The 23,151-nt window shown below is 45.8% G+C and overlaps 1 protein-coding gene across 2 annotated transcripts; it reads right to left on the reverse strand.

The window, feature by feature from the left end:
- Positions 1-1,533: 1,533 nt before the first annotated feature.
- LOC116954737 (uncharacterized) lies at positions 1,534-22,794 on the reverse strand. 2 transcript variants are annotated; one of them, XM_076074629.1, is made up of 10 exons: positions 22,566-22,794; positions 18,329-18,878; positions 13,753-17,580; positions 12,824-13,105; positions 12,386-12,462; positions 10,393-10,672; positions 8,597-8,740; positions 6,680-6,769; positions 5,565-5,674; positions 1,534-5,292 (listed from the first exon to the last, which is right to left on the reverse strand). In XM_076074629.1, exons 2-10 carry the CDS (start codon positions 18,768-18,770, stop codon positions 5,128-5,130), a joined length of 5,418 nt encoding a protein of 1,805 aa, XP_075930744.1. In that variant the 5' UTR covers positions 18,771-18,878; positions 22,566-22,794; the 3' UTR covers positions 1,534-5,127. The 2 variants fall into 2 exon arrangements, with proteins under 2 accessions (XP_075930744.1, XP_075930749.1); XM_076074634.1 differs by lacking the exons at positions 13,753-17,580; positions 18,329-18,878; positions 22,566-22,794 and having other exon boundaries at positions 12,386-12,948.
- Positions 22,795-23,151: the final 357 nt, after the last annotated feature.

Below are 23,151 nucleotides of genomic sequence, written 5' to 3' on the forward strand. Positions count from 1 at the left end.
TGCCAACCTCAGCCGCACGCGATGATGAAATTCTCGCTTGCAACTTTCATCAGATAACTGAGACCAAGCCACTTTAGGTTGGAATGGGGTCCTGGGTGTACACCCACCACCGGAGTGGAAGAATGACAGGCGCATCTTACAGATGACTATTCGATGGTAAGAGGGCAGATCAGCTCCACGGTAGGTCCTGGTGTCAAGGACATGGGCTCACATCTGCTGGTCCGTCACTATGTAATCCAGCAGATGTTCTTGCTTGGACCCGGCATGCATCCATGATGTTGTGTGGATGCGCCGATGCCGGAACAGCATGTTGGTAATTACAAGCCCATGGGCTGCACAAAAATCTAGCAGCCTCCTACCGTTGTTATTGAGCTGATCTGGCCCATGCCCTCCAATCGCTCCAGACCAGGTGCCAGCATCATGACCAACTCGGGCATTGAAGTCACCCAACAAGATGACTATCCGGAGGGGCCACTTTAGCCAGCACCTGTGACAGGAGGTCATAGAAGGCATCTGACTCATCGGCTTTGCCTGCATCCCTCCACGGATGTTCGTCTTCGGTGGGGCATAAGTAACCACGACCACCACTCCTCACCTCCAGTTGATAAAAAGGTGAGCCAAAATTAGCCTGGGAATTACAGCTTCCCACACCTCACCGCCACGTTCCCACGCCCCCTTCATTCTTTTGTTCAAAAGAAGAGCCACACCCTGTTGTTTGGCAGTCTGCTGCCCCAAGTAGAGGACTGTCCACCCCTCATGGTGGCAGGAGCCAGAACCGGTCCTCCGGACCTCCTGAATGCCACAGAGATCCAGGCGGTACCGATCCAGCTCCCAACAGAGGAGTGGCAGCCTCTCCTCCGCAGTGAGCGTTCGAACATTCCACGTGGCCACACGAAGTGGCTTTTCCTTGTTTCTGGAGGAGCCCCGAGGGTAGAGATTTAATCTCCTGGCTCCGCCAATTGGGGTTTGGCCAGGAGACATCATAGACGCCTGTCCCCCCGGGGCCTCCGGCACAAGCTTATTAGTTAGATATTTTAGTGGTAAATTTTTGAAGGTGGAGGGGTTACCAGCCCCTCGCACCCGTCCAGAGCCCCCGTTTAGCCACTGTGGTGGTCACAGACGACATGAGGGGAGGAGCCAATCGGAATTGGCCCTCCCCCCACAGCACTGTCCACGACAGAGTTGCCCGTCCGGCACCGCACATGCGCACACATATTCACTCACTTTGAGTGAGATCCTGGGACTAATTACATCTCCCGGAGGATCGCTTCGTTGAACAAAATATTTTCGTGGTTCGGTTCACAATTGCGAGTTCGCAAGTCGGATGGTTAATAGAAAATGTATGATGGAAGCTCGTTCGTAAGTGCAGATGTTCGTAAGTCGGGCGTTCGTAAGTCGGGGGCTGACTGGAATCTGAATCCCACACGAGTCAACGTGTCGCACGTTATCCTTTCAGCGCCATATCACACACATAAAACAAGATGGCATTTTCACATTCGTCAGGCCCACAAAACCACGACACAAATCTTTAAATATGATTACGGAAATTTATTGCATTATCCCTGCCATTCAAACATTGTAAACACGTGGAAAGTGATGCTTTATTTCCAATTTTAAACACGACTCAGCAAATACAGCCAAAACAAAATCTAAACTGCACGTACAAAAAACATTCACTGCTTCCAAGCCACCTGCCTGACGTGTATACTGCTAATAAATATTGCTACTGTGCTTACACACGTTCAAACAGAGCCCGATCAGTGATACATATCTTGCACAGCATTGACAGATGCAGTTTAGAAACGCAGGGATAGGGATTCACACCCTGACAAAGCAGCCAGAGCATATGATATCCCTTTGGCGAGTCGCCCCAATGTTGGTGATGGAGACATTGGTGCCTTGACTCGAAAACTAAATTAACATTTGTCGCGGTGTAACTTTTAGCTCATTCATCTTGATGCTTCTATTCGGTTTGTTACGATTCACTTCCCACAGCGAGTCGATGCATTTTCACAATTCGGCACGACAATTTAATTCGCGAATTGATCATTTTTCCATCGCTTTTACCATTTTACGTCCGTTTTGTTTGATGTATAAGCCAAAATCCAACGTGAGCATATAATCAGCCGAAAGTAGCAAATTCTCACATGCACAATGCGATGCGTGTTTTGGGCTTAAAACATTCTTTTGATAGCTGAATTGAAGCATCTTTACGTGCATTTTTGTTTTACATTTCCATTAAACTTTGTAAGAAAGTCACTTGGCAAATATACCCATTCTAAGAGCTTATGTTATTGAGATGTTCTTTGTGTATATGGTTTCAGAGCTGCTCTAAACCAACTGAAGATTTAAAGAAAAAATAACATTTAAGATATGGATTTTAAACGTTGTACATTCGTGACTGGATTGATATGGACAAACCGGCTCAACGAGAATAACCTTATTAATCTCATCCCCGGACTTGAATCACAATCTCAGTGGTGTTGGTTCAGTGCTCTGGCATGGCCCTGAGATGTTAACTCTCGGTTGTAAGATGTTCACCCTCTCGCCTGTTATACAGGAGGCCGTGGGTTCGATCCCGACCCTGACGCCTTGGGGTTTTCTCTGGGTCCTCCGGTTTTTCCCTCCGAATTTAGAAACATTTATTGGGAACATTTGTCTGATATAAATGTCCACATAAGCCACTTCGTTGAGCTATCATATGTGACCAGGTTAGTTCTGAAAAATAGCTGTATAGCTCAGTGGCCCTTACCTGGTAAAATAAAATAAAACATTTTAGAGTCACCTCAACTCTAGGTATATTCAGATGACATGAAACAGAACCATGTTTCACATTTTGAGAATTTAAAAGTTGGTTGCTGCATCACTGCACAATGGCCAACTGCAGGCATTGGTTTCAGCAGCACAGTCTTGAGATTCACCTGGAATATGAGTTTCAGGCTCACAATCTCAATACTCAGCTCTATAAAACTGAGTTTCAGAATTCACTCGACTGAGGCTGGTCTCCAGGAAGCTACGTTTCAGAATTGGACACCCGATTTCAGTTTCAACATCTTGACTTTTGATAGCATTACAAATCTACGACTGAGACCTGGTGTGTAGAAGGCTAGGCTTTTTTGAGTCTCAATTCTACACTCTGAATTTGAAACCGAATAAATTTTGACTGAAATTGTATTCACAAAGTAGCCTCAAGTTTCCTCAATTTTAAATCATCTACCTATAGCAGTGCTGAGAGATGACAGAGAGATCATCATAACACATAATCAGCAAGCGAAATAAAATTAATAGCTTCAACATTTCCAAATTTTATAGACAGAAAAAAATAGAGAATGTGTATCATTCCTGATTTCATAATACAACGTTTTCCAATTTGTTCCTAAAGATGTTCAATGCCACTTCCCCCCCACCCAGATGCCTCTACTTGGAAATGGAACAGTCTGATGTGACGTCACCCATGTCTGTGCAGCAAACACGAGCCCCTTTTATCTAAAATGTAATCAAACTTCATTTCGTAAACGATGCAGGCATGGAAGCGCGACCGACCAGACTGTTCACACTATTTGCAATAACCATCCGGGCCTTCTATAGCCGCAGTAGTGACACGGATATCACTCTGGCCATGAGTGTGTTGAGATGGAATGATACACTGAGTGGCCACGAATTTTAAAACCCCAACGCCGAACCTGTGCATAGTTGTTTTTGAAATTAGCATATAAGGTGCATAGTTGATTTATTATCTTTTTTTCTGATATCTCAACAGGAAAGACCAAGTCATCAGATTTTATTTTCAAGAAGAGACGTGTGGCCAATTCGTCCTTGCCTCATTTTTTTTCTCCAATTTGTGCCCTGCTTTTCCAGGCACAACCCTTCCCGGTTTGCCTGCCATTTGCAGATTTTCACAGTTTTATTGTACAGCCGTATATCGTCATAAGATTGTGTTGCTTCATTGCTGTAATGATTAGTTGTCACGATAGGCACATATCCTGCTAAATGCAGGCTTGTAAAGTAAGCTGTGATGGTGCTGTTTGATGAGCTTTTTCATAACGCCAATGTGTACGGGATCCTTTTTTTTTAAAGTAATTCGCATATCGTTGAGCACCCAGTGTGTTTGGATACAAGCATTGCTCACGCATTTGCATGGGATATAACTTCACCGCACCCATGCCTGCCCCGTGCGTTGGGAGGATTCAGCGTTACGCGCGATGGCATCTTCACGTTGTCTTTCAGCCCGACCGGCCAACGTGAACGCGGCAAAGCCGTACGCGTGGTTTAAGGGACGATGAAGTTACGCCTCAACATGGGTTTTAATTATAAGTCAAAGGGGAAGCCATCTAGCAATGGAGGATTCTAGCGATGAAATATGAGCATTTATTCCAGAAGATTGTCGTTTCCATTGCTCTGTATTCGATGTTATTTTCTCACATTTACGAGGCAAAATGTTGTTAATCTGAAAAGATGACAAATTTCTAATAATGTCCTCACCCAGAGAAACAATTTTTCATGTATTTTTTTGTCCGATGTACCAAATGGGACATACAGAGCGTGACAGACAATTACGGATTATATATATTGGTACTCCTACATAGTGACTGGAATTCCAGCAAGTTAACTTTGGAAATTCGCACCTGTTTTCAAGAAGGCAGACTCCTGAGATTATAGGAAATTCAATGAGGACCCAGCCTCCATAAACTGAGAGTGCCGTTCCCAATTATTTGAGTATTCTGGGTTTGATTTACCTGAGAATCCTGCTCAATGTTAACAGATACCTGTCATAAAATTGTGAATGCTGGCCTACATGGGTGTACAGCTAAACGCTTGATTAGTAATACGTCTCACTTACAATTATCAAGAATCCTAAAGCTCAATTGAATGAAGACCCCGGCCTTGATTGTTGTTGTCTCGACCAAGAATTAGCCAATAAAGTTGGACGGCTTTAGGAATGCTTAGACACGATATATTTTTTTAAAGGAAGTTGATACTAATCTTGAGATTCGGCTTAATTTAAATGTATTCAGGATCAGTGTTTAAGACTCTGTTTTGACTGTCTAAAGACGAGGCTCAGGTTTCAGGATCAATATCTTCAGACTCAGGATTTGGACAGAAAGGACGAGGCTGGGATTGAAGGGGTCACTGCTCTTCCAGATGCCTGTAGGAGTCAGAGTAGGAACTTCCTAGCTGTGTCTTCACGGAATAATTGTGTGTGCTGGCTGTCAGCCGTTGGAAGGCCCCCTCCACGGCACATGCAACCGCCTTGCCTGCCCGCGACACTGCATTTCCAACCTTGGACTCCTTCTAAATGCGCGAGCATTCGGTGAGGGGACATAGAAGAAACAACCACACAACATGATCACGTTAATTCCCTGAATTAATTTAAGAGCTTAATTAATATTGTTGTTATCGAAATATATTCCGATTGTGCTATCAGCATCACAGTCAAGAGATGAAAACAAATTCGGTGGACGACTCTTGCAGATAACAGTGCACCAGTCCAGATGAATAGACCAACATACATGCCAAAGTAAATGTATTAATGGCGGTGGAGATTCCGGATTTGCTGGTCTCACCTGAACGGTGTAGGTCCCATGCCGACCGATTAGGAACCGCGATAAAAATGTGATGACGAGCAGAGCAGTGGGAACCAGAACACAGAGGCTGATGACCAGGGCCCGCCAGTCTGCACCAGACAGGACAACAAGAACATAATTGAGCAATACGAGGAGGAGGAGAGCAATGTGAAATTGCCACCACTTTGTGTTAAATTTGGAGTGCACTGAGCTGTCAGCGTATTCCATCATCAATAACGCCCGAGCCTGTCCAATCATCAGTGAGCGTTAAAGAAAAGAAGCACAATATCCTGTGATCGTTTATTTATTTCTGATTGGCCAATGATGTGCATGACAAAGCTTCCATCCCAGGTGCCCACGAGGAGCAATCAGAATTCACCAAATTGAGTCGACTAAATTTGTTTTACAATGGGCATTGATGTAGAAATCATTGCCCAATGGCAATTTCCGTCAACAATTGCCCTCGTGTATCATGGCCCTAAATTACACTGAGGTCTGCGAACGTGTGCTGTAATGACCTGTGGCCACCGCTTGCTGCTGAATGGTGTCGTGTTGTGTTATTTTACTATTATTTTAAGTGCTTGTAACAGAGCGTACATTTGTGTGAGTGAACAATTGTGCACGCATGCAATTGTGCCTATACGTGGATAACCAGGTGAGCCCATTTGTGATTGTGTTTGCAAGCGCATGGTACTGTCTGTGCACTCGTGTTTACGTAAATGCGGCTAAACTGTGCTGCAATAACAATCACCTGTGTTCAATGCCTGTGCCAAGTAGTATCTTAACTTGCACTGGGCCACCACTAGGTCAATTCAGACTTAAAGGAGTACATACCAGAACTGGTGTGAACATTGATAAAGAGGAGACAAAGTTGGCTGAGCGTGGTTATGACCAACCACTTTTGTGCGACGTGCAGGCCACATTGGATGCTCACTAATAGCATTCATGCCAACAATCTAAAAGCTCAAACTTTGGATGTTTAAATAATGTCTGGAATATTGTGTATAGATGTATGCCTCAGGGTGTTAGTGACGTATGCGCTTGTGTATGTAATGGTGTGTGTCTGTTATGTGTGGTGTGTGTGACGTGCGTATGTGGATTTCAGGATCACTTACTCCACTCTGCAGTAGGTGTTGATGGTGAGGTGCTTGAACTTGATAGAGGTATGGTGGTTGAGATAGGTGTGTCTGTGCTTACCAATATGCCTGAAAACATGATAGATGAAAACACTTCTTAATACAAATCACATTATAATATTACTAATTCATCGATTACTCATAAGTTTTATATATATACTAAATGACCTAAACTATGGCAGCAAGGGAAATGTCACACAAACGTGTGATTAAAAGAGCCCTCAATGAATATAATACAGAAAACTTATCACACTATCAGGCTTCAACAAAGAGCCTTCATCTTAACGAGAATTGTCTCATCTGATACAAAAATTAAAACACCGGCACGTTATAATTGTGCACTTATTGCACTGGTACATAGAATGCTACATTGCAAAACATCAAAATGATCTAAGAAAAAAACAATTTATTGACCAATCTCATGCAGGAATGAACACTTTTTGGCCCTTCGAGAAAATCTATAGTTTTTTTTTCACCAGCAGAAATTCTAAAACACACGCAACTCCACGCACCCTTTAAATAGGGTGTTTGTTATGGTTGTGTGATGGTTGCTTTTGTTCACCTCCGTAATCCTTCCCAACCATTTCGGACCCTTTCACCACAATGCTCTATTCTTACAGGGATCAGTGACGAGAGACTCCTGCCCTCAGCGCGATCTGCAGGTTGTGAGTGTGGCTGGTTCTCGTGACCTATTTGCCTGTGCTTTGCTGAAACCCAGGTGACAGCCCATGGACGTGTTTGAGCCTCTTTGGCTCACACCGTCACGATGTGAGCATATTTTATTGTTGTGGCAATAAATATTTTATTTTACCAGGTAAGGCCCACTGAGCTATATCTCTTTTTCAGAAGCGGCCTGGTCACAAAAGACAGCTCAACGTCTTTTCATGCAGAAATTTATAGCAGCCAAATACTACGACATTAACAGAAACATATGGCATCCTCCCTCAAATGACAATGCTCCAGAGAACTAAACATCCGTTTTGGACGACAGACAATGGGTTTTTGAAAATTACTCTTGCTATGTGAGTGCATGTGTCGGAATGTACTGGTGCAACTGAATGTGTGACGTAAACTATGGGTTATATATTGTATCTGCGGGGTATGCGTGGGTGTATTAGCATACATATTGTGTGAATTAAGTGTAAATTAGCAAACAGCTTATCCTGCTTTCAATTAGTTTGAGCATCACACTCTCTGGGAGGAAAATTACTTGATTCACTGATGATAAGGATATATGTATATATAAGTGTAAGAATTTTGAGCTGACCTGAAGCTATAAATAAAACTATTAAACCTGTAGGCCATGCGTTTTATAAGCCCACAATTAAAAACTAATTGCGGTATTGAAATTGTTCTTTTTACAACAATCTCAACTTGCTTTCTATTTTAGAACTTCACTAGACTATACATCCCTCACTAATTTCTGTTGTGTTTTTATGACTATATTACAATTTTTCGATTTAGAGCTTTCGTGACTGGTTCTTTCGGTAAAGTCACGTAGAAGGGAAATAATAAAATAATACAAACAAAACAATAAAATTCTCAGTGACTTTACTGAAAGAACCAAGAATATATATTACAATTAATAAACGTATTGATATTCTTTTACATATTGCTTGGCTTAAGAACGGAATTGCATCTGACAACTTCTGCTCCTACCACTGTGTGTCAAATTTAAATCAGGATAGGAGCCATTTGTGTGAGGATGATGCGCTTGGCTGTAGGTGACCTTGTAGGCAGTGGCTGTGTGTGGTGTAGGAGCCCAACAGCTGTGGCCGAATATATGTTGCACTTCTTTCGCACCGTACATAGCCAACCATGCTAATCGGAGGTTGCGGAGGAGGGGCAACAAATTGAACAAGTATACACGTGTGTTGCGCGTGTGTGACTCCTTACATTCCGTGCCCTGCCTTGCGCCCTCTGTTGTTGTGTACGCGGCCCAACAGCTGCACGTGAACAAGCCCGCGCCGCTGGGAATGCAATCGGCGTGCGGGTCGCAGTCGTTGCTATCCGCCGTGTCGTTTGCGCACGGGTTAAAGTCTGCATGGACACACAGACACACACATAGCCCACACACGTTTTACACACGTATACACTACACACATATACTATACACGTATTTACGATGCTGCCCATGGTGTTAGAATTGGCACGTTGGGCTTGCGACCCCGGAGGTCGCTGGTGCGATCTCCAGGCGCGGCAGTTTCTTAAATCCCCTCCCCAGACCCCTGCTGGTAGTACAAATGGGTACAGTACACCAGTTCGTGTGTGGGGGAGTTAAAGATGTGGGCAATGCCACTCGGGGGTGCAACTGTGGGGGTCGGCAGCGTGATGCGACGCATAGGGGCCAAACGAATCAACAGGTGAACAAGTAAAATGTGTTGAGAAAAAAAACCATTCAAAAACATTTATTCATTTAAAAAAATTACCTGTGGTTTACCATGCACCAGGCCCAGTTAACGCATCCGGCTATTATATCAATAGAACAGGATTAAGTTGCGCGATCCACAGCCCCTTTGAGTAAATCCTCGACCGATGGGGCTGGCATGGAAGCAGGCTGCATGATAACTTAATTGTGAGTATTGTATTGTACCCTTAATAAAACAAATGTTTTATTAAAACTGTCACTGTGAGACTGTCTTCCTCTAAACCCAACACACGGTGCAACCACAATAATATCGCTAGTTATAGTCTACGTATTATTGTATACGGGTCATCTTGCACAGCACCCCCGTTCAAATCGGTAGTTGCACCGCTGGGTGTGATGAAGAAATTTCACGGCTGCACCTTTATCACATTCTACCCCCCCCCCCCCAAATTAGCCTTGGTTCTCCCCAGTGCTCTTGTTTACTCATTCAAGGGCAAGTCGACCAAAGAGCGGTTCAGACATTCGCCACTGACATTGGTCGCCTGAGCGGGAATCGAACTCGGGTTTTCCGGATTCATAGCGCTGACCACGGCACCACCGCTCCCCACATATTGACACACACACGCACCTCCGATACGCACGGTTGACTGCGTACTGTGCGAAATATGTTCAACATACACCTACAAAGACAAAGATCCCCCGTATAGCCTTAACAGACTGTTGGGGCGAGTGCTGTGAATGACCACCTACAAAGACAAAGATCCACCGTATAGCCTTAACAGACTGTTGGGGCGAGTGCTGTTAGTGACCACCTACAAAGACAAAGATCCCCCGTATAGCCTTAACAGACTGTTGGGGCGAGTGCTGTGAACGACCACCTACACGCACACATTTGACCCTGGCTACTTCGTCGTCCTGTGTTTGACCTCGCTCAGCCTCCCCTTCCCCGTGTATCCCCCCGATCCCGTGCCCATGTCTCCTCCTTCCCTTCTTTAACCGCGTTCCTCAACTCTGACGTAGAGCGTCTTCAGATGTGCTTGCATTTAGATGCTCTTCATGAATTGCTGCTGCTGCTGTTGTTGTTACCCAGGAACGCGTTTTGAGTTATGGTCCTGCATATTGTGAATGGTTTAACCAATGCCACTCATGGGCAGCATGTGAGTAAGAGGTGACATGTAGTACGCAGATAAAATCCAAGCACGTGAAGGCACGGCAGTCAATCAAAGACGCCAACTCGCCGCCGCCCGATGTCCCCACGTACCAACCGGGGCTCGTATCTTGCTCAGCGCACGTTGACGACAGTTTTGGGTCATCGGCCACTCACCTGCCACTTTCACGTCCCCGAAGCTGTAGTCTGTACTTTCATTCGAGATGGACTGCATCACTTCGTCGAGCGCGGGGGAGCTCAGGTTGAGGGCTGTGTCCGTCGCCATGCGGACGTTGAAATCGCCGACGGTAGACACAGTGTCGCGTGCCTCCCGGGCGCGCGGGGACACGACGTTGCGGGCCACGCGACGGATCACGGTGTTGAACCTGTCCACTTGCAGCGTGAAGTTCACGTCGCCTCTCATGTTCAAGAACTTGGCGCGCATGCGTCTGTAAAGCTGTGACGGGGAGGAGGCATACGGGCTCGGCTCAGGATCTACGTTGTAGAGACATTACCCGTGTGGGTCTGAGCTGTGACCGTTTCTACATTAGCGTCAATACAACCAGCAGTTGTTTCCACCCGCTTAAGAATAACAATAATGATCATATTTATTTGTTATACAGCGGTGGCAATGCAACTGCATCACGCGCAATGCTGCGACATCCGCAATCTACGGAGGCGCGTAAATGGAGATGTCTTCAGCCATTGAATAAGTGTTTTACGTGTTGCCCTTCCCCGGCGCCTCCGACTAGTACAGGTGGCTCCGTACGGTGCGAAAGAAGTTCAACATAACATTAATGTGTTTAACACGTAGGCTTTCGCGACCAATATTATTCATAATAAAGGTTTTTGGGTTAGACCGCGAACCAAAGAGTAAGTTCAACATACATGCATACAAACTGGAGAACGGAGTGAAAATGCAGGAGGGACAGATGATATAGGGCCACACTCGCTGGAGTGTGGCCCTTTTCCTGGAGGTTTTCGAAAGAATTTGTGCAATCTTTTTTGGTGGATTAGAGGCGTGCATAGCCACCACTGCCGACTTTACTCGAACTGATGGAAATGACGGGGGGGGGGGGATTTTTGAAGCAGCGTTTGACAAAGTCTATTCCTCAAAATCCAACGCCATATATACATCTTTACCCGTTTACCTTCTGCCAAATTACAAATCGTTTCTTTTTTTTAATGCTACGCCCCCCTAATGCTTTTCAAACATGTATTTCGTGACGCAGAGGGTCCAGATTCAATGTAAGATATGTGCAGTGTGTGTGTTGTGTGTGGGGCACGTGGAGCAATAATCAGGCGTGTGCAGTGTGCAACGACGCTCAATTTGTATTTGAATGGAGTCAAACGAACCAACTGGAAAATACCGGAAGTACAAAAAGCGGAATTTGGGAAACCATGACAATATGTTGTGTTGAACTGACTTCGACTAAAAACAAAACAAATAGAAAATAAGCCTTTGGCCTTGAAATACAGATGCATGCAGAGGATGCTTGGATTATCATGGTTGGATAGGGTAAACAACTTGAAAGTTCAAAAGCGAATGTAGCAGGACAGCATAGTAGGAGGGCAATGGATTCAACATTCCCATCGCCCCTTCCGTCAGTACCCCCCCCCCCCCCGGCCCCTTCCAGCTATTGATTCAACCAGAAATTCTGCGAGCTCCAACTCAATTACGAATTAGGGTTTCAAACGAATGTGCAAAGTCAAATTTATAGTGGATGCAATACAGAAGAGATTTTCATATGAGGTACAGGAAGATTGCATCTGAGTGGAACTAAAGAGAAATAGAAGCTCCTGATCTCCTACACATTGGTACATGAGGATGTTGGGAACTTAATTCATGCATAGGGTAACACAACTTGGAATACTGTAATTTAACATTGAATAGCAGTGCATGGGAAGCAAGTGTGAACATCAGAGCACAGCGTGGAAGTAAAGATGGAATCATATGAGGCTGCGATGGGTGGTACGTGAAGGATGGAGGATGCAGGTTACTAATCAAGGCATTGGAGTGGCACCCAGAGGCCAGTGACCAATGGGAAGGCCTGAAAGCCGGATTATTGTCAATGCAAGTACATGTGTGTGTAAAGCGATGTTGAAGTTGATAGTGTTAGTATGTTGTTGTTGGTGTTTGTGATGGTGATGTTGGCAGTGGTATTATTACCTCTGTCATGAAATCCTTCTCATTGTTTCCAGTGTTCCAGTTTTTGATGGAGAAGGTCATGAGAAACACCATGCCATCTGTGAGAAACATAATCATCAGCCGTTAAAACACCATCCCTATTAACACCATCACCACAAACATCACCATCATGAAAATGTACACCTCTATCACGATCATCACCGGCATCATCACTGTGCTTCTTTCGTATCTACCGCTACTCCAACTGCTGTCACATCATCACAATCATCGCCAAACTACACTGGTATCTAATGCTCTTCCAATGCTGCCACTGCTGTCACTACTGCTGCTCGTGGTGCTCACTAATGATCCTTGTGGTGGACACTACTTCTGCTCGTGGTGCTCACTACCAATGCACGTGGTGGTCACTTGTAATGCTCGTGGCAGTGGTGAATGCTGCTGCCCGTGGCGGTCACATACCAGTGCTGACCGAGCGGTTGAGCTCCAGGCCGCTGCAGTATTTGGCTCGGAGTGTCACTGTGTAGATAGTGCCCGGGGACAGTCCGTCCATGGTGACCATGTTGTTCGATGTCTCCACGGTGGTGTTCTCGTGGTTATCGCCCACACGGATATAATTCCCGACCGGCTTGAACGTCACCAACATTGGGACAGGAGCCGTACTCCGCCGGCCAGGCCAGGTCCACGTGACACTCACAGAGTACATCGTTTGGTACATCGGATAAAAGTTTGACATCTTGATGCCTGGGTGTGGAAATACAAGAGTAGCACACATGCGAACACACACACACGCACACAGATATATCATCGTCCTTATCATCATATTTATATAATATTATATATAACATATATGGGGCGTCGAAGTGACGCGCTATTATCTCTATCGCCTGCTATGGAGGAGGTTGTGGGTTCGATACCAGAACCCTGCAGGGCCTCCGGTTTTGCCTTCTACATTTAAAAACATGCGTTTACATAATTGGTTACAATAACTTCCCATATATTATAAAAGCCACTTCGATGAGCTGGAATGTGTGGCCAAATCGCCTTTGATGAAATTGATTATTTACCTGGTAAATAACATAGTAATATAAAATTTATTCATAAACACACATTTTTATATTGCTGATTGTATCAAAGCCCCCTCTCGAACGCCTGCAGACAATGGGATGGCCAAGAAATCATCCCAGACAATAGGATGGAGTCTTGCGACTCGATTATGCTTTCCTTTATTGATACGTAAATAGCATTTTTATTAAGGAGTAATATGTGTCTCGCTGACACCTGCACCAATACAATAGCGAGCCCCGTCTTTGTGTCACTGACACCTTCACTAGGGCAGGAAACTCCATTGCTGAACTCTGTACATTTCTGACAAACAAGCCGGGCCTCACCACATTGACTCTGGCTGGTTGTGGACTTGAAGGTCGGACTTGTGGTTGTGGTTCCAACAATGCCTGCTTGTCCAATCGTGGTCGTTCCAGAGCTGCTCTTCTCGGTGCTGTTGGCAGTCGACGTTTGAACAGTCGTTGGTATTTTGGTGGTGATCGCTCCGATGGGTGTCTCAGCAAGCGTCGTGTTCAGCACTGAAGCGGTTGCTGTGGCTGTGATCATCGTTGCCTCGCTGCTGTTGTGAGTAGATGTCGCTGGATAAGTAGTCGTCGTGGTCGCCGATATCGTGGTATTTGCTTTGCTAGTCGTGTCAACTGCCACGCTTCTGGAAGCCCCCAAGGTCGTCATTGTTGTTACCATAGGTGCAGTTAATAGTATACTGGCGAGAGACTGGTTACTTGCATTGGAAGATAAGGTAGCCATCTCAGAGTTCAACAGACGTGTGGTGGTGGAGATTGGACGTTGGGATGAGTTGGTGGTTGTCAGGTTAGCTGCTGAACTGCTCGACTTCTCGGATTGGAAACTGTCAGTTTTGGTAGATGGTGAGTTGACTCCAGATGTTGCTTGAGCCTTGGTTACGTTGGTGGAAGTTGCTGTGGTCATCACAGTTGCCTGGGTAGTTGCTTTGCTAGTTGAAGCAAACATGTTGATGCCTGTTACGGTAGATGATGCGTTTATTCTAGATGTTGATTGAGACCCAGTGACGTTGCTGGAAGTTGCTGTGGTCATCACAATTCCCTGGGTAGTTGCTTCGCGAGTTGAAGCAAACATTCCAATGCTTGTTACAGGAGATGATGAGTTGATTGCAGATGTTGATTGAGCCCCGGTTACATTGCTGGAAGTTGCTCTGGTCAATATGGTTGCCTGGGTAGTTGCTTCGGTAGTTGGCGCAAACATTCCAATGCTTGTTACAGGAGATGATGAGTTGATTGCAGATGTTGATTGAGCCCAGGTTAGATTGCTTGAAGTTGCTGTGGTCATTATGGTTGTCTGTGTAGTTGTTTCATTAGTTGACGCAAACATTCCACTGCCTGTTATGGGAGATGATGAGTTGATTGCAGATGATAAATGAGCCCCAGTTACGTTGCTGGAAGTTGCTGTGGTCATTATGGTTGCCTGGGTAGTTGCTTCAGTAGTTGATGCAAACATTCCACTGCCTGTTATGCTCGACGATGAGTTGATTCCAGATGTTGATTGATCCCCAGTTACGTTGCTGTTAGTTGCTGTGGTCATCACAATTGCCTGGGTAGTTGCTTCGGTAGTTGACTCAAACATTCCACTACCTGTTTCAGTGGATGGTGAGTTTACTCCAGATGTTGATTGAGCCCCTGTTACGTTGCTGGTAGTTGCTGTGGTCAACACGGTTGCCTCGGTAGTTGCTTCGGTAGTCGACTCAAACATTCCACTGCCTGTTTCGGTAAATGGTGAGTTGATCCCAGATGTTGATTGAGCCCCTGTTACGTTGCTGGTAGTTGCTGTGGTCAACACGGTAGCCTCGGTAGTTGCTTCGGTAGTTGACTCAAACATTCCGCTGCCTGTTTCGGTAGATGGTGAGTTGAATCCAGATGTTGATTGAGCCCTGGTTACGTTGCTGGTAGTTGCTGTGGTCATCACAATTGCCTGGGTAGTAGCTTCGGTAGTCGACTCAAACATTCCGCTGCCTGTTTCGGTAGACAGTGAGTTGATCCCAGATGTTGATTGAGCCCCTGTTACGTTGCTGGTAGTTGCTGTGGTCAACACGGTTGCCTCGGTAGTTGCTTCGGTAGTCGACTCAAACATTCCACTGCCTGTTTCGGTAAATGGTGAGTTGATCCCAGATGTTGATTGAGCCCCTGTTATGTTGCTGGTAGTTGCTGTGGTCAACACGGTAGCCTCGGTAGTTGCTTCGGTAGTCGACTCAAACATTCCGCTGCCTGTTTCGGTAGACAGTGAGTTGATCCCAGATGTTGATTGAGCCCCTGTTACGTTGCTGGTAGTTGCTGTGGTCAACACGGTTGCCTCGGTAGTTGCTTCGGTAGTTGACTCAAACATTCCGCTGCCTGTTTCGGTAGATGGTGAGTTGAATCCAGATGTTGATTGAGCCCTGGTTACGTTGCTGGTAGTTGCTGTGGTCATCACAATTGCCTGGGTAGTAGCTTCGGTAGTCGACTCAAACATTCCGCTGCCTGTTTCGGTAGACAGTGAGTTGATCCCAGATGTTGATTGAGCCCCTGTTACGTTGCTGGTAGTTGCTGTGGTCAACACGGTTGCCTCGGTAGTTGCTTCGGTAGTCGACTCAAACATTCCACTGCCTGTTTCGGTAAATGGTGAGTTGATCCCAGATGTTGATTGAGCCCCTGTTACGTTGCTGGTAGTTGCTGTGGTCAACACGGTAGCCTCGGTAGTTGCTTCGGTAGTCGACTCAAACATTCCGCTGCCTGTTTCGGTAGACAGTGAGTTGATCCCAGATGTTGATTGAGCCCCTGTTACGTTGCTGGTAGTTGCTGTGGTCAACACGGTTGCCTCGGTAGTTGCTTCGGTAGTCGACTCAAACATTCCACTGCCTGTTTCGGTAAATGGTGAGTTGATGCCAGATGTAGATTGAGCTCTGGTTATGTTGCTGGTAGTTTCTGTGGTGATCACAATTGCCTGGGTAGTTGCTTCGGTAGTTGACTCAAACATTCCGCTGCCTGTTTCGGTAGATGGTGAGTTGAATCCAGATGTTGATTGAGCCCCGGTTACGTTGCTGGTAGTTGCTGTGGTCATCACTGTAGCCTCGGTAGTTGCTTCGGTAGTCGACTCAAACATTCCACTGCCTGTTTCGGTAAATGGTGAGTTGATCCCAGATGTTGATTGAGCTCCGGTTATGCTGCTGGTAGTTTCTGTGGTGATCACAATTGCCGGGGTAGTTGCTTCGGTAGTTGACTCAAACATTCCGCTGCCTGCTTCGGTAGATGGTGAGTTGAATCCAGATGTTGATTGAGCCCCGGTTACGTTGCTGGTAGTTGCTGTGGTCATTACGGTTGCCTCGGTAGTTGCATCAGTAGTTGACTCGAACATTCCGCTGCCTGTTTCAGTAGATGGTGAGTTGAATCCAGATGTTGATTGAGCTCCGGTTACATTGCTGGTAGTTGCTGTGGTCATCACGGCAGATTGGGTGGTGGTAGTGGTAGTTGCTCCAGGAGTTGACTCAAACATTCCGCTGCCTGTTTCGGTTGAATGGGATGTCACGAATGCTACTGCTGTTGACAGGACAGCAGTCGAACTGGACATCAGACCTGGAGACTCTGAATAAATATCTGTTGACCCGCTTGTTGTCCCTGTCTTCACCGTCGTAGTCGTATTACTGGTGGTGGGCGTGGTTAGTACCCTCTGCTCGCTGGTTCGCTCCGTTGGCAAAGTCGCTGTTGTGGTCAACTCCGAGAAGCCGCTGCCATCGTCAGTCGTCATGAACATTCCTTGGTGAGTTGTGGTCGTATAGGTGGATGTGGTGGGCTGGTCACTCAGCGACAAGGTGGAAGCAGCAGTCAAGGCGGTTGTGGGAGTAGTGATTGTGGTCTCATACCAACCACTACCAGTCTCGGTCTCTTGAGTCAGACGCTGGGTGGAGGTGAAGACAGCCCCGCCAGTTGCCCCACCAGTGTGGACCGATGCTGTGGAGGCCGCCTCAGGGTGAGAGGTCGTTTCATGGAGGCCGCTTCCATCTTCCGAGCCCCACATTGTCATGGTTGCAGCCGTGGTTGTTGTCGTTGATGCAGATGTGGCGGTGGTTGTGGTGGTGGTGGTGGTGGTAGTAGCCGTGGTCGTGGTTGACAGGGTTGGAGAAACTGAACTTGTGAATGTAATCGGACCTGAGAAGTTAGGAAAACAGAATGGCTTTAGCATACACAACTGTTGTCTCACCAAGTACAGCAATGAATGATTGACTGTATAAAGAGATTTGAGTGTTATCCCATTGTTATTCAATCATAGTTCTCTCAGGGTATTACAGTTTCCTCCCACATGCAAAATCATTAATTGGATTGACCAAATATCACGTGGCAGGAACTTCTGAAAAAGAGTCTTATTGACAACACACCGGTGGGCTAAAGTAGTGAATTATTTGTCTTTTGTCAACGTGACACTTTTTTTTTGCTGATTGGCCGTGTCGGGTGGTGGAGGGTTACGACACATTTATAAATAAACGCGATATAACCCAAAAACCTTTATTATGAAGTGTTCCAGTTTTAAAACATTATTGCATCATCTGGTTCCTATAATGGATAGGTTTTCTTAATGACATATAATACATCCAAACAAAATAGGTTGTTAAATACCATCAAAACAACACACCATATTTATGAATGCATTGATCGTTCACTGACAATTATAGTTTCGAGCTTTTAGAGCTGAAACATGCTAATCAAGTTAATAAACGAATGTTTTTGGATTGGTATACAGTCACTGGTGACCGGAATGAGCATGTCAATTCACTGAACGTGAGAATTCACTACAAGGATGCAACTGGAACATAATTAAGAAGCCAGGGCCTCAATGGTTAGTGCTTGGACACAGCCATTTTGAGCCACATAAGCGACCAGCTCCCCCGTCTCTCCTCACCTTCACCCGAGAATTCCTCCGTCACGCCACGAGGATGTCGCACAAGCAATGGCGCCTCCACCTTCTGTGTCGTGGAAGGATTCGCCATCTGGACGTGTAAACTCCTGATCACACGGCGTTGGACTTGAGCTTGCAGCGATGACTTCGCTAATGGAGTCGGGTTGCTCGTCGAGACGCTTCTCTCCTTCGTTGTTTTTACATTAGACACAAGGAGCTCTTCCTCTTTGTTAAAGGTGGCGGTGGTGTTAATGACGGCAATGTCGCCTTTTGTGACCGGGGAGGAAATGGATATGGGCTGTGGTTTCTGTTGGTCCATCATCAAGAACTCATCTTCGACAAATGTCCTCCACTCGAGCTTTGCTGAACGCGATCCACCGGCCAAAAAGAGTGCCACTATCGTCACCACGCTGAGCCACGTGCTGCCCACATGATTGGACGCCATTTCTTATTTTTTTGCGGCTGTGGGTTCGTGTGGTGACCTTTATTTATTTTTAACAACTTGTGCGTTGCTTGTAATTCTTATTGAGGTTGGATTGTTCTACTTTCTGTGCTGTTAAAGGAAGAAAAACAAAACAACATTTCAGAATATGATTCAATGTAACATATCATCATTTTGTACCATGATCAGTACATTAGTGCGTTGCGTGGTTTCCTGGCGGCAGTGTAGTCCAAACCCAACTCAGGGCAAGTGGCCCATGGAGGCGTCTAAAGAGAGGGGTGAACTGAGAGGGAAATCAGTGTGCATTTCAGTCAGTGGCATGGGCCCTTGATGCAAAGGAATTCAATTTGGCTCCTGTCCAATTCTCCTCCCAGCCCTTTCCTCTTCATAGCCGCCCAGCGCCTGCACCCCTCCCCGGCCCGTCACTCTTTCAAGCACATGTCCCAAATGAGCCAACGCTTTCGACACCCAATAGCAGGGTTTCCCAAACTCCAGTCCTCGCGATCCATCACACTTCACATTTCCGCATCAAAGCTGTCTGCGTCACGTGCACACACACGCACCCAGGATCTCGAGCATCATTTGAGTCGGCTCTATTAACGCAGACAGCGTTAATGTATAAGGACGTCACGTGGCACGTATTTAAAACAATCGTTGGGCGTGTGCTGCATGTATCGAGTTAATTTGAATACGAATGGGAGTAAATTGGTAAACGAGAAAATGTGTAGCGCGGTGGGTCGCAAGGACTGGAGTTCGGAGGCTACAGATTTCCCTCGATCAGTGTGAGTTCGGTTGGTGCGATTTTACATTTAAGCGGCTAACCTATTTTTACCCAAAATTTGCGAAACAGTATGCAGTTCGAATTAATTCATATGCGGCTATGCGGTCAGACAAGGAGACAACATTGCTCTGTGTGCTGTGTGAGCTACTCGGCAGGCAGCTGTGTCGTGCGGTTTCACTTTGCGCGCCCTCTTTTGTAACGTATCTACCCCAAAAAGCGATGTAAACCTGTATACATATATATTTTTTTGGGCTTCCACCCAATACTATAACGGCAAACGGTCAGAAGGTGGCGGTACAGCAATGAGAACCCTCCTGAAAAAGAGTCTTGAGACTCATTTAGTGTTGTCTGGGCATTATAAATTGGTGCACGGGTATTGACGATACAAGACCAATTGTAGGTGTAACTAACAATAAACAGTCCGGTATTTTGTAACAATACAGAATTGTGCGTGTTATACACCGTCTAATACGAACAACAATCAGTGCCAGATTAAGCTAGAGTGGGGCCTGTAGCATATGTTATAAAGGGGCCCTAAATAAATAAACATTCAAACTTTACTTGCATAGTAAAGTAATTGTATTTTTTTCATTTGCTATACAGCCAGATAATACGACAAATCGCTAACCTTAAACACCCAATCTTGATTAAACACCCAGTCGTTCATAAAAGTTGAAGGCAGTATAGTACTATAGTAATAGAACAAGTGCAGAATCACTGAACCGGAATTGATAGCTTGAAAGCATTTAGCGCGGGGCCCTTGAAAGTGCGGGGCCCATAGCTACACGTGTAGCTACTACTACAAGTAGTAGTAGCTACATGTGTAGCTACTTTTGCTACTGGGGTAATCCGGCACTGACAACAAGGCGTATCTTGCATACGCGTATAGCAACAGATGAGCGTCCGCCTCTGCACATATAGACATGTGGACACAGTCTAATCGACCTTGCGAACCCATGTTCCCGAGAAGTATTTGTTAAAGCAGCAAACGATTTCTGGAGTTTCCCAGGCGTTAAAGGCAAACATAGATTTCATTGTGTGAAGTGTAAAATGCATGTGAATAACTGGCGAAAGAAAGCCCGTATAGCGTGTTTCCGTTGGTCAACCCCATTCACAGGCATTCTCTCGGACATTATTATACGCGGCGACATGTGGAGATGTTTCCCGAAAATTGGATTATCAGAAACAACGGCATGAACGTTAAAGGAAAGAAAAACATGAACCATCGCCTTGATATTTAAGTTCAACACACGTACATATTTTCTGACGACCATAGTCACTATAACGTCCAATGGAATTTAACTACAAGATGTGTTTGAAATATCTATTTATGAAAGATGCTAGCTGAGTAACCGGAACCCGATTTTATAGATCGCCTCGCAGTGCTTGACTCAATATAACACTAACCTTTTAACAAACCCCAAAACGAATAAAACCACGATAAAAGAAATGCATTAGATAAATTAAAAGGCACAAACCCTACGCAGACTTTTCAATACGGGGACTAAGAGACTCAATCGACTGAGAATCCCTCACGGTCTGGGGCAGGGAGCGCTCCCACAGACGAGGGGACGCCCGGCGTCTGCTGCTGGCTGAAATCGTTGCGTCTCAATCACATTTAAAACAACAAAACACTGCGGTGAGGATGTATAGTTTTCGAAGCATTCGAGAGACAACGGTCGGAGGAGACCTCCCAACTAGAGAGCACGGTGGAATGTGCGTCCCGGCAGCAATAGGTGAAGAGCCGAGATCAAAACGATGAAGTGATTAACAACAGGCGGATGCGCTCTTGGAAAGCTGAAGTTGAGAGTGAAACGTGTGTGTGTGAATAGGAACGTTTTTCATTAACTGCGCGATACCTGTTGTGACACATGGATGAGTAAAAGTGGACAGTGACGAAGAGGATGAAACAAAAGCTGAAAAGTGCGAATAGAGAAGCAAGGATAGATGGACAGATGCTTGGAATTACATTGAGATATGGCGAAAACGTGAATTGGACAGCACACACACACGATGATGATGATAAAGGCAACATGTTGACTGTTAGGAAAACGTAAGTGGGGTTGGGGGAGGAGGACACGTTGCTTAGAAGGGATTGATGTTGGCCGGGGGCGGGGGTGAGAGTAACTCGCGAGTGGCAGCCCAAGGGAGCAACAGCGCGCAAGGGAACGATGAAGAGCGATCGAGTAAACGGGCGCTGTTGAAGCTGCTTACTGGGCGGATCGATCATCCAACAGTGGATTGATTATGGCTGCTGCTGCTACTGCTCTTGCTGATGGTGTGTGTAATGCAACCGGTAACAATGTAATATACTCTTCTGCACGCGCTTACACATGTACAAAATCGCATCGGGCCAACATGCACGCGCATCGTTTACGTGCTGGGTACATTGAACACAGTAACATGTAAATACACAGCAGTACTGTGTCGCGTTACGGGGTTTTCTTTCCCATATAGTCAATCGTGTCGCGTTATTGTGAACCAGATTAGATCCATCTGGGTCTGCTTCTATATTTTACATATATATTACACGAGTAACCAATTCGGGCTTTATCCGCGCTTTGGCGTCGCACTCAACATCAGCAAAATAACTGTGTTCACTAATGAGCGGGATCGTACACTGGGCAATATAGTTCGCGCGAGATTCCATGCGAAGTCGGTCCTTTAGCCCGAGTCTGCTCTATTCAGAAAAAAACAATTAACCTCAGGACCGACACATTCAAGACTCAAATTAGAATCTTTCGGTTTTCAGATTTTTCCCTTCTTATTCGCAATAGACTGGACTGTATTTGTACCAAATTTCTACTTTCTAACCCCTTTTGAACATCATTAAAGTGTATCCAGTGAGGCATAATCATCTGTATGCACATACATATCAGCACAAATATAATTATTCCTAGAAAATGATACACGTGGATTTTCTATAATAATGTTAACGTTCCTACATACAAGCCACAATAATTTAAACAGTTACACGCAAAATTGCATTTCCACACTTTAAATTCCTACACACTTACCCGCAACAAATGTTCGAATATGATGATAGACGTTGTCCAACTTTTCGTCAATTAAATCTGCGTCTGTCCCTGTCTAACTCTCAATTTCAGTCAGTCTGTCTCAAGTATTTCACTGCTGCTGCTGCTGCCCGTCTCTCGGTGTGTTCCAGCTTGTGCCTTGTCAATGTCTGTCACTGCGAGCCCAAGTCCCTGCACTCTTTAACAGCCGCACCCACCCCGCTCACTGACGACCATTGACGCACACACCGCCAGCACAACCTCTGTCCCCCCCCTCCTCCTCCTCCTCATCTCCCACCCCAAAACAAAAATAACTCCCCACCACCTTTTGCGTCAAGCCGAGTTAAAACCCCGCGAATCACCCCCCCCCCCCCCCCCCACATAAGCCCGCACATTGCAGGTGTGTGACACCGCCTGCCTTTGTTGCGAACGAGGTCAAAATAGCCCCTCTGCACCGCCACGCCATCAAACAAAGAAAGCTCTTGCAAAAAAATCCTGCTCCGTCAGCCTGAAAGCGGCGAGCACCTTGTGCCAAGTCACGGACGGGTGGCTATCTGCAGCGATTCGCGGGCTCTTGTTTTGGGGCTGT

This window comes from Petromyzon marinus, chromosome 3 (genome assembly GCF_048934315.1).
Source record: "Petromyzon marinus isolate PM22_M1 ecotype Great Lakes invasive population chromosome 3, UKy_Petmar_22M1.pri1.0, whole genome shotgun sequence".
Lineage (NCBI taxonomy): Eukaryota > Metazoa > Chordata > Hyperoartia > Petromyzontiformes > Petromyzontidae > Petromyzon > Petromyzon marinus.

What these genes read in the sequence shown, in the direction of transcription:
- LOC116954737 (XM_076074629.1), bottom strand. Translation starts at nt 18,770, where the DNA reads ATGGCGTCCAATCATGTGGGCAGCACGTGGCTCAGCGTGGTGACGATA. An exon ending in CAACCGCTCGGTCAGCACTG is followed by an intron (nt 12,463 to 12,823) that starts GTATGTGACCGC and finishes TGTTTCTCACAG; the next exon opens with ATGGCATGGTGTTTCTCATG. An exon ending in AGAAGGATTTCATGACAGAG is followed by an intron (nt 10,673 to 12,385) that starts GTAATAATACCA and finishes TCCCCGTCACAG; the next exon opens with CTTTACAGACGCATGCGCGC.